At 38.4% G+C, this 12,477-nt stretch overlaps 1 protein-coding gene across 2 annotated transcripts in view; it reads left to right on the forward strand.

Annotated features, from left to right (window-relative positions):
• The window catches only part of LOC127632736 (serine-rich adhesin for platelets-like), a 28,555-nt gene that overhangs the window by 8,895 nt on the left and 7,183 nt on the right, over nucleotides 1–12,477 (forward strand). For both annotated transcript variants that reach the window (XM_052111481.1, XM_052111482.1), the window contains exons 2-6: nucleotides 1,583–1,843; nucleotides 4,118–4,687; nucleotides 6,302–6,868; nucleotides 8,302–9,402; nucleotides 9,981–10,102. In XM_052111481.1, coding sequence (XP_051967441.1) covers nucleotides 1,583–1,843; nucleotides 4,118–4,687; nucleotides 6,302–6,868; nucleotides 8,302–9,402; nucleotides 9,981–10,102 — 2,621 coding nt within the window. The remainder of the gene's footprint in view (nucleotides 1–1,582; nucleotides 1,844–4,117; nucleotides 4,688–6,301; nucleotides 6,869–8,301; nucleotides 9,403–9,980; nucleotides 10,103–12,477) is intronic.

Below are 12,477 nucleotides of genomic sequence, written 5' to 3' on the forward strand. Positions count from 1 at the left end.
AAATTATTGTCAACCATAGAAGGACAGAGTACATCAGAAATCACTACAAACACAACAGTGATATCTTTAACTAGTGTGGAAGAAACAACAAGTCTGCAGACTCCATCCACAGATATACAATCTTCACCATCAAGAACAGGTACATCTCCATCTTCATTATTGTCAACCACAGAAGGACAGAGTACTTCAGAAATCACTACAACCACAACAGTGATATCTTTAACTAGTGTGGATGAAACAACAAGTCTGCAGACTCCATCCATAGAAATACAATCTTCACCATCAAGAACAGGTACCTCTACATCTTCACCAGTGTCAACTACAGAGGAACAGATTACACCAGAATTCACTGCAATCACAACAGAATTATCTTTGACTAGTTTTGAACAAACAACAAGTCTGCAGACTCCAACAACAGAAATACAATCTTCCCCATCAATAACAGGTACCTCTCCATCTTCATTATTTTCAACCACAGATGAACGAAGTACACTAGAATTCACTGCATCCACTAAAGAAATATCTTCAACTGGTGTTGATGAAACGGCCAGCCTGCAGTCTCCAACCACACAATTGTCAACCACAGAAGGACAGAGTATATCAGAAATCACTACAACCACAACAGTGATATCTTTAACTAGTGTGGAAGAAACAACAAGTCTGCAGACTCCATCCACAGAAATACAATCTTCACCATCAAGAACAGGTACCTCTCCATCTTCATTATTTTCAACCACAGATGAACGAAGTACACTAGAATTCACTGCATCCACTAAAGAAATATCTTCAACTGGTGCTGATGAAACGGCCAGCCTGCAGACTCCAACCACACAATTGTCAACCACAGAAGCACAGAGTACACCAGAACTCACTGGATCTACAACAGAAATATCTTCAACTAAGGTAGTGGAAACATCAAGCACTCTTTCTATTTTAACCAGAGAAATACAATCTTCACCATCAATAACAGGTAGCTCTCCATCTTCAACATCATCTACCAAAGAAGTACAAATCACACCAGAACTCACTGGATCCACAACAGAAATATCTTCAACTAGTATAGAGGAAACAACTAGCCTGCAGACTCCGTTCACAGATTCACAATCTTCATCATCAACAACTAGTACCTCTCCATTTAAATTATTGTCAACCATAGAAGGACAGAGTACATCAGAAATCACTACAACCACAACAGTGATATCTTTAACTAGTGTGGAAGAAACAACAAGTCTGCAGACTCCATCCACAGATATACAGTCTTTACCATCAAGAACAGGTACATCTCCATCTTCATTATTGTCAACCACAGAAGGACAGAGTACTTCAGAAATCACTACAACCACAACAGTGATATCTTTAACTAGTGTGGATGAAACAACAAGTCTGCAGACTCCATCCATAGAAATACAATCTTCACCATCAATAACAAGTACCTCTACATATTCACCAGTGTCAACTACAGAGGAACAGATTACACCAGAATTCACTGCAATCACAACAGAATTATCTTTGACTAGTTTTGAACAAACAACAAGTCTGCAGACTCCAACAACAGAAATACAATCTTCCCCATCAATAACAGGTACCTCTCCATCTTCATTATTTTCAACCACAGATGAACGAAGTACACTAGAATTCACTGCATCCACTAAAGAAATATCTTCAACTGGTGTTGATGAAACGGCCAGCCTGCAGACTCCAACCACACAATTGTCAACCACAGAAGGACAGAGTATATCAGAAATCACTACAACCACAACAGTGATATCTTTAACTAGTGTGGAAGAAACAACAAGTCTGCAGACTCCATCCACAGAAATACAATCTTCCCCATCAATAACAGGTACCTCTCCATCTTCATTATTTTCAGCCACAGATGAACAAAGTACACTAGAATTCACTGCATCCACTAAAGAAATATCTTCAACTGGTGCTGATGAAACGGCCAGCCTGCAGACTCCAACCACACAATTGTCAACCACAGAAGGACAGAGTACACCAGAACTCACTGGATCTACAACAGAAATATCTTCAACTAAGGTAGAGGAAACATCAAGCACTCTTTCTATTTTAACCAGAGAAATACAATCTTCACCATCAATAACAGGTAGCTCTCCATCTTCAACATCATCTACCAAAGAAGTACAAATCACATCAGAACTCACTGGATCCACAACAGAAATATCTTCAACTAGTATAGAGAAAACAACTAGCCTGCAGACTCCGTTCACAGATTCACAATCTTCATCATCAACAACTAGTACCTCTCCATTTAAATTATTGTCAACCATAGAAGGACAGAGTACATCAGAAATCACTACAACCACAACAGTGATATCTTTAACTAGTGTGGAAGAAACAACAAGTCTGCAGACTCCATCCACAGAAATACAATCTTCACCATCAATAACAGGTAGCTCTCCATCTTCAACATCATCTACCAAAGAAGGACAAATCACAGCTGAATTCACTGCATCCACTAAAGAAATATCTTCAACTAGTGTGGAAGAAACAACAAGTCTGCAGACTCCATCCACAGAAATACAATCTTACCCATCAAGAACAGGTGCCTCTCCATCTTCATTATTGTCAACCACAGAAGGACAGGGTACATCAGAACTCACTACAACCACATCAGTGATATCTTTAACTAGTGTGGATGAAACAACAAGTCTGCAGACTCCATCCATAGAAATACAATCTTCACCATCAATAACAAGTACCTCTACATATTCACCAGTGTCAACTACAGAGGAACAGATTACACCAGAATTCACTGCAATCACAACAGAATTATCTTTGACTAGTTTTGAACAAACAACAAGTCTGCAGACTCCAACAACAGAAATACAATCTTCCCCATCAATAACAGGTACCTCTCCATCTTCATTATTTTCAACCACAGATGAACGAAGTACACTAGAATTTACTGCATCCACTAAAGAAATATCTTCAACTGGTGTTGATGAAACGGCCAGCCTGCAGACTCCAACCACACAATTGTCAACCACAGAAGGACAGAGTATATCAGAAATCACTACAACCACAACAGTGATATCTTTAACTAGTGTGGAAGAAACAACAAGTCTGCAGACTCCATCCACAGAAATACAATCTTCCCCATCAATAACAGGTACCTCTCCATCTTCATTATTTTCAGCCACAGATGAACAAAGTACACTAGAATTCACTGCATCCACTAAAGAAATATCTTCAACTGGTGCTGATGAAACGGCCAGCCTGCAGACTCCAACCACACAATTGTCAACCACAGAAGGACAGAGTACACCAGAACTCACTGGATCTACAACAGAAATATCTTCAACTAAGGTAGAGGAAACATCAAGCACTCTTTCTATTTTAACCAGAGAAATACAATCTTCACCATCAATAACAGGTAGCTCTCCATCTTCAACATCATCTACCAAAGAAGTACAAATCACATCAGAACTCACTGGATCCACAACAGAAATATCTTCAACTAGTATAGAGAAAACAACTAGCCTGCAGACTCCGTTCACAGATTCACAATCTTCATCATCAACAACTAGTACCTCTCCATTTAAATTATTGTCAACCATAGAAGGACAGAGTACATCAGAAATCACTACAACCACAACAGTGATATCTTTAACTAGTGTGGAAGAAACAACAAGTCTGCAGACTCCATCCATAGAAATACAATCTTACCCATCAAGAACAGGTGCCTCTCCATCTTCATTATTGTCAACCACAGAAGGACAGGGTACATCAGAACTCACTACAACCACATCAGTGATATCTTTAACTAGTGTGGAAGAAACAACAAGTCTGCAGACTCCATCCACAGAAATACAATCTTCACCATCAAGAACAGGTACCGCTCCATCTTCATTATTGTCAACCACAGAAGGACAGGGTACATTAGAACTCACTGGATCCACAACAGAAATATCTTCAACTGATGTTGATGAAACAGCCAGCCTGCAGACTCCAACCACACAATTGTCAACCACAGAAGGACGGAGTACTTCAGAAATCACTACAACCACAACAGTGATATCTTTAACTAGTGTGGAAGAAACAACAAGTCTGCAGACTCCATCCACAGAAATACAATCTTCACCATCAAGAACAGGTACCTCTCCATCTTCATTATTATCAACCATAGATGAACGAAGTACACTAGAATTCACTGCATCCACTAAAGAAATATCTTCAACTGGTGTTGATGAAACGGCCAGCCTGCAGACTCCAACCACACAATTGTCAACCACAGAAGGACAGAGTACACCAGAACTCACTGGATCTACAACAGAAATATCTTCAACTAAGGTAGAGGAAACATCAAGCACTCTTTCTATTTTAACCAGAGAAATACAATCTTCACCGTCAATAACAGGTAGCTCTCCATCTTCAACATCATCTACCAAAGAAGTACAAATCACATCAGAACTCACTGGATCCACAACAGATATATCTTCAACTAGTATAGAGAAAACAACAAGCCTGCAGACTCCGTTCACAGATTCACAATCTTCATCATCAATAACTAGTACATCTCCATTTAAATTATTGTCAACCACAGAAGGACAGAGTACATCAGAAATCACTACAACCACAACAGTGATATCTTTAACTAGTGTGGATGAAACAACAAGTCTGCAGACTCCATCCATAGAAATACAATCTTCACCATCAAGAACAGGTACCTCTCCATCTTCATTATTTTCAACCACAGATGAACAAAGTACACTAAAATTCACTGCATCCACTAAAGAAATATTTTCAACTGGTGTTGATGAAACGGCCAGCCAGCAGACTCCAACCACACAAATGTCAACCACAGAAGGACAGAGTACACCAGAAGTCACTACAACCACAACAGTGATATCTTTAACTAGTGTGGAAGAAACAACAAGTCTGCAGACTCCATCCACAGAAATACAATCTTACCCATCAAGAACAGGTGCCTCTCCATCTTCATTATTGTCAACCACAGAAGGACAGGGTACATCAGAACTCACTGGATCCACAACAGAAATATCTTCAACTGATGTTGATGAAACAGCCAGCCTGCAGAATCCAACCACACAATTGTCAACCACAGAAGGACGGAGTACTTCAGAAATCACTACAACCACAACAGTGATATCTTTAACTAGTGTGGAAGAAACAACAAGTCTGCAGACTCCATCCACAGAAATACAATCTTCACCATCAAGAACAGGTACCTCTCCATCTTCATTATTTTCAACCACAGATGAAAAAAGTACACTAGAATTCACTGCATCCACTAAAGAAATATCTTCAACTGGTGTTGATGAAACTGCCAGCCTGCAGTCTCCAACCACACAATTGTCAACCACAGAAGGACAGAGTATATCAGAAATCACTACAACCACAACAGTGATATCTTTAACTAGTGTGGAAGAAACAACAAGTCTGCAGACTCCATCCACAGAAATACAATCTTCACCATCAAGAACAGGTACCTCTCCATCTTCATTATTATCAACCATAGATGAACAAAGTACACTAGAATTCACTGCATCCACTAAAGAAATATCTTCAACTGGTGTTGATGAAACGGCCAGCCTGCAGACTCCAACCACACAATTGTCAACCACAGAAGGACAGAGTACACCAGAACTCACTGGATCCACAACAGAAATATCTTCAACTAAGGTAGTGGAAACATCAAGCACTCTTTCTATTTTAACCAGAGAAATACAATCTTCACCGTCAATAACAGGTAGCTCTCCATCTTCAACATCATCTCCCAAAGAAGGACAAATCACATCGGAACTCACTGGATCCACAACAGAAATATCTTCAACTAGTATAGAGAAAACAACAAGCCTGCAGACTCCGTTCACAGATTCACAATCTTCATCATCAATAACTAGTACATCTCCATTTAAATTATTGTCAACCACAGAAGGACAGAGTACATCAGAAATCACTACAACCACAACAGTGATATCTTTAACTAGTGTGGATGAAACAACAAGTCTGCAGACTCCATCCATAGAAATACAATCTTCACCATCAAGAACAGGTACCTCTCCATCTTCATTATTTTCAACCACAGATGAACAAAGTACACTAGAATTCACTGCATCCACTAAAGAAATATCTTCAACTGGTGTTGATGAAACGGCCAGCCTGCAGACTCCAACCACACAATTGTCAACCACAGAAGGACAGATTATATCAGAAATCACTACAACCACAACAGTGATATCTTTAACAAGTGTGGAAGAAACAATAAGTCTGCGGACTCCATCCACAGAAATACAATCTTCACCATCAAGAACAGGTACCTCTCCATCTTCATTATTTTCAACCACAGATGAACAAAGTACACTAGAATTCACTGCATCCACTAAAGAAATATCTTCAACTGGTGTTGATGAAACGTCCAGCCGGAAGACTCCAACCACACAAATGTCAACCACAGAAGGACAGAGTACACCAGAACTCACTACATCCACAACAGTGATATCTTTAACTAGTGTGGAAGAAACAACAAGTCTGCAGACTCCATCCACAGAAATACAATCTTCACCATCAATAACAGGTAGCTCTCCATCTTCAACATCATCTACCAAAGAAGTACAAATCACACCAGAACTCACTGGATCCACAACAGAAATATCTTCAACTAGTATAGAGAAAACAACAAGCCTGCAGACTCCGTTCACAGATTCACAATCTTCATCATCAACAACTAGTACCTCTCCATTTAAATTATTGTCAACCATAGAAGGACAGAGTACATCAGAAATCACTACAAACACAACAGTGATATCTTTAACTAGTGTGGAAGAAACAACAAGTCTGCAGACTCCATCCACAGAAATACAATCTTCACCATCAAGAACAGGTACCTCTCCATCTTCATTATTTTCAACCACAGATGAACAAAGTACACTAGAATTCACTGCATCCACTAAAGAAATATCTTCAACTGGTGTTGATGAAACGGCCAGCCGGAAGACTCCAACCACACAAATGTCAACCACAGAAGGACAGAGTACACCAGAACTCACTACATCCACAACAGTGATATCTTTAACTAGTGTGGAAGAAACAACAAGTCTGCAGACTCCATCCACAGAAATACAATCTTCACCATCAATAACAGGTAGCTCTCCATCTTCAACATCATCTACCAAAGAAGTACAAATCACACCAGAACTCACTGGATCCACAACAGAAATATCTTCAACTAGTATAGAGAAAACAACAAGCCTGCAGACTCCGTTCACAGATTCACAATCTTCATCATCAACAACTAGTACCTCTCCATTTAAATTATTGTCAACCATAGAAGGACAGAGTACATCAGAAATCACTACAAACACAACAGTGATATCTTTAACTAGTGTGGAAGAAACAACAAGTCTGCAGACTCCATCCACAGATATACAATCTTCACCATCAAGAACAGGTACATCTCCATCTTCATTATTGTCAACCACAGAAGGACAGAGTACTTCAGAAATCACTACAACCACAACAGTGATATCTTTAATTAGTGTGGATGAAACAACAAGTCTGCAGACTCCATCCATAGAAATACAATCTTCACCATCAATAACAAGTACCTCTACATCTTCACCAGTGTCAACTACAGAGGAACAGATTACACCAGAATTCACTGCAGTCACAACAGAATTATCTTTGACTAGTTTTGAACAAACAACAAGTCTGCAGACTCCAACAACAGAAATACAATCTTCCCCATCAATAACAGGTACCTCTCCATCTTCATTATTTTCAACCACAGATGAACGAAGTACACTAGAATTCACTGCATCCACTAAAGAAATATCTTCAACTGGTGTTGATGAAACGGCCAGCCTGCAGACTCCAACCACACAATTGTCAACCACAGAAGGACAGAGTACACCAGAACTCACTGGATCTACAACAGAAATATCTTCAACTAAGGTAGAGAAACATCAAGCACTCTTTCTATTTTAACTAGAAATACAATCTTCACCGCAATAACAGGTAGCTCTCCATCTTCAACATCATCTACCAAGAAGTACAAATCACATCAGAACTCACTGATCCACAACAGAAATATCTTCAACTAGTATAGAAAACAACTAGCCTGCAGACTCGTCACAGATTCACAATCGTCATCATCAACAACTAGTACCTCTCCATTTAAATTATTGTCAACCATAGAAGGACAGAGTACATCAGAAATCACTACAACCACAACAGTGATATCTTTAACTAGTGTGGAAGAAACAACAAGTCTGCAGACTCCATCCACAGAAATACAATCTTCACCATCAATAACAGGTAGCTCTCCATCTTCAACATCATCTACCAAAGAAGGACAAATCACAGCTGAATTCACTGCATCCACTAAAGAAATATCTTCAACTAGTTTGGAAAATACAACAAGGTTGCAGACTCCATCCACTGAAATACAATTTTCACCATCAATAACTGGTACCTCTCCATCTTCATTCATTCTTACCACACCTATTAGCATGACAAAATTAGAGTCACCTACATCTAAAAATGTAACACCATTGACAAATCCAATATTAACCACAGTTAGGCCTGCCTCTCCAGCTTCACCATCTTTTACCACAGAAGGAAAGAGTACATCAGAATTTATTTCATCCACAACAGAATTATTCCCAACAAGTGTAGAAGAAACAAAAAGCCTGCCGACACAAACTATTCGTTCTACTCCGATTACGGAAACACAGTATACATTGCCAACTCAATCGCCTTTAACAACAACTACAACACCCATCAGCACAACTAAATTAGAAACTACAACTGAAAATGGGTCAACACTCCCAAATACACTAATATCTACAGTTAAATCTCCATCTTTCCCATTTTCTACCAAAGAAGGACAGACTGCTTCAGCATTCACCACATCCATCCAACCTTCAAGTACTTCAGAACAAACAAGAAGCCAGCAAACACAAACCACTCTTTCTACTGCAACCACAGAAAAACTTTCAACACAGTCAACATTTTTTACAACACTGGCAACCATCAGCATAATGTCATCTGAATCTGCAGCCCCAACCACTACAACTTCATTTAATCAAGCATCAATTCAAACACCAACCCAAACTGTTTCAGCTCAAACATTCAACATTTCTACACCCTTGACAATTTCAAGCCCCATATCTGCTAGTACTGAGACTACTTTACCCCATTCCACCAAACCACAAACTTCATCATCAACATCTGAACTTCCTTCATCAGCAACAATTTTCACTTCAATTTCAACAACTCATAATTGTAACCAATGTCAGTGCAGTGGGTCTCCATGTGTCTTCAATGAAACATCAGGGAAATGTCAATGCCAGTGCAAACCTTTCACTTTTGGGGATTCGTGCAATTTTGCATCTAGTTCCTCCTCTGTCAGCTTGTGTAAGTATTTATCATATTGTTCTTAATGATAATTGCTAGTTATGATCTCAATTGTTTTTTTCACTCTGGAACCTCACCTTTTTTATCCATTGTCTTTCTTATTTTACATGTTTATTTTAAAAAGTATTTTCAGTGTGATTATTAAAGGGATAGTTCTTCCAAAAATGTAATCACTGTCATCATTTACTCACTACCATATCTTTCCAAACCTGGATGACTTCCTTTCTTCTGTGGAACTCAAAAGGACATGGTAGGCAGGATGTTAGGGTTTGACAGCTTCAGTCACCACTAACCTTCACTGAATGTAAAAAGATGCAGTATAAGTGATTAGGGACTTTTGTTTTCCACTGAAGAAAGAAAGTGATATGGGTTTGGAATGACCTGAGGGGGAATAAATGAGAGCAGAATTTTCCAATGTGGAAAAACTTACCCTGTAGAAAAACTGTATTCCCCAAGACACTTGACTATTGCCATAAAAGTAGTCAAAACAAATTGCAACTCACTAATATCACTATACTGACTCTTTGATTTAACACTTGTGTAAATAATACAATCTAACATTTATGATTTTGTTCCAGCTGGAAGCATACCCACAAGGAAGGCAAATATCTCTCTTAGAATTATGATGGACTATATTTCTGACTACGACAATTTGAAATCTCCAAATTCCCAAAAACTAATTGCTATCTTAAGACATGAGGTACTTTTTTTCATTCTTTTCTTGAGGTTCTTGTTACACCAGCTACTGTATACAGTCTACTGCACTTGAATTTAGCTGAGATATGGGGATCCAAAATGTTTTCAGATTCATGAACTACTCTAAAAAATTTATGGAGCCAGAAATATGCCAAAACAATTTGAAATTGAATTGTGTAAATTTCAATTATAGACTTTTGAATTTGAATTATAAGTGTGATTTTGCCAAAAGAAACATTACGTTGTATTTTAAATAGGTTTGAATTTGAATGTTTTAAACTCCTGGACATTTCATATGTAACCAAATTGAATTATTATTATTTTTTTATGGCACAATTTTATAAATATGTATTTTCAAACAGCAAATTTTTGGTTCTGAATTCTTACACTGTAAATATCCCATTTAAAAAAATACAGCTACAATTATGATACAGTAAAAAGGCTTATACATTTTTACATTGTTATTATTAAAAATAATCAACATTACCCAAAATCGAACCTTTTTATGCTGCTTGTTTAAACTTATTTTGCAACTTTGAAGATTTATGACAAGAACACATGAAATGTTCTGTTTAAAATGATTCTGACAGTCAAACTAAAAATAAATGGCATAATGACTAAACATAAATAGGGATGTGCACGTGTGAGAATGACAGTCATACTGTGTTTGTAACGTTTGTTGGAGTTCGGTGTGTAAATTAGCCATTAAATGCCTTACAACAAGGTACAATTTGCATGAAATGAATCGTATAATGTAATCACGCCCGCTAAATCACACACATCTGAATGATCATTCGTGATGTTCATGTCTTGAGCTCAAAACGCACTTACAAACACCGACAAGTGTTTGAAATAACATCCGACTTGGATCTGATGTGGATTCCGATCACAGAATGAAGCAGAATTACATTCATTATTGAGTTATATGTGATGCTTACGCATACTAATCACTTTCATACTAAATATACTTTATACTAAAACAAATACCAGAGGCCGCTTAGACAAATGTCTCATGTGCTGAGAATGTGCTAACGTGCTACACATAAAAATATAAATCATACAAGTTTAAGAACCACTTCATGGTCAGAATGGCGACCTTTTGAATCACGCTCACGCCAGAGAATTATTGCACCTCGACCTGTAATTGGCCAAAATGCTCCGTTCGACTTTTCGGAGACCCTCTACTTTTCCCTGTGGAACACAGAAGCTTGACCTATGACCCACTTTCTGTAGATCTGAATTTCTGCCGTTTGAATTTTAGAATATTGAGTTTGGTGTTCTGAATTTCTTCTTCATCTTGAAAACTTGAAGCTGTATTTTTTAAAACGGGATATTTACAGTGTAAGAATTCAGAACCAAAAATGTGCTGTTTGAAAATACATATTTATAAAATAATATATATATATATTTTTAAATCAATTTGGTTAAATATGAAATGTCCAGGATTGGAGTTTAAAAAAATTCAAATTCAATCCTATTTAAAATATAACATTATATTACATTTTGGCAAAATCACATTTTTGACTACCACACCTGGAGTCGCGAGTTCAAATCCAGGGCGTGCTGAGTGACTCCAGCCAGATCTCCTAAGCAACCAAATTGGCCCAAATTGGTTGCTAGGGAGGGTAGAGTTACATGGGGTAACCTCCTTGTGGTCGCTACAATGTGTGGTTCTCACTCTCGGTGGGGTGCGTGGTAAGTTGTACGTGGATGCCACGGAGAATAGCGTGGGCCCCAACATGCGCTACGTCTCCGCGGTAATGCACACAACAAGCTACGTGATAAGATGCGCGGATCGACGGTCTCAGATTCATCCTCCGTCACCCAGATTGAGGCACCGAGTCACTACGCCGCCACGAGGACTTAGTGCGCACTGGGAATTGGGCATTCTAAACTGGGCAGAAAAGGGGAGAAATAATTAAATAAAATACCATGTATGGACTTACTTGTAACATGTTTTTTTCCAATCATCTGTTTAAATGCAACATGTGGCACTCGTGGTTTACGGTCCACACAGGTTGAGCTCCGGTGATGTTATTCCACCATTTACTGACTGCAAATTAATTTACTTATGTTAAGACCTTATTCAGAGTAGTGCCATATTTAATTTTGATGTGAATGAAAACATGGCTGTGAGGGACAGAAGTATGGTCTCTTCAATGAGTTGTAGGCTCCTGTGTTGATAGTTCACCTGATGAAACTTAAAAAAAAAATTGTCCAAACAAATTTCAGAAGACAAAAACAGCATACAATGAAATGAGAAATGAGACGTGATCTAGGTCCTTTATACAGTGTATGGCATGCCATTGAAGAGACTGTACATCTTTCCCTGTCAGCCTTGTTTTCACTCACTAAAAAATGAAATATGGTGCTTCTTTG

Source organism: Xyrauchen texanus, chromosome 39, assembly GCF_025860055.1.
Source record: "Xyrauchen texanus isolate HMW12.3.18 chromosome 39, RBS_HiC_50CHRs, whole genome shotgun sequence".
Lineage (NCBI taxonomy): Eukaryota > Metazoa > Chordata > Actinopteri > Cypriniformes > Catostomidae > Xyrauchen > Xyrauchen texanus.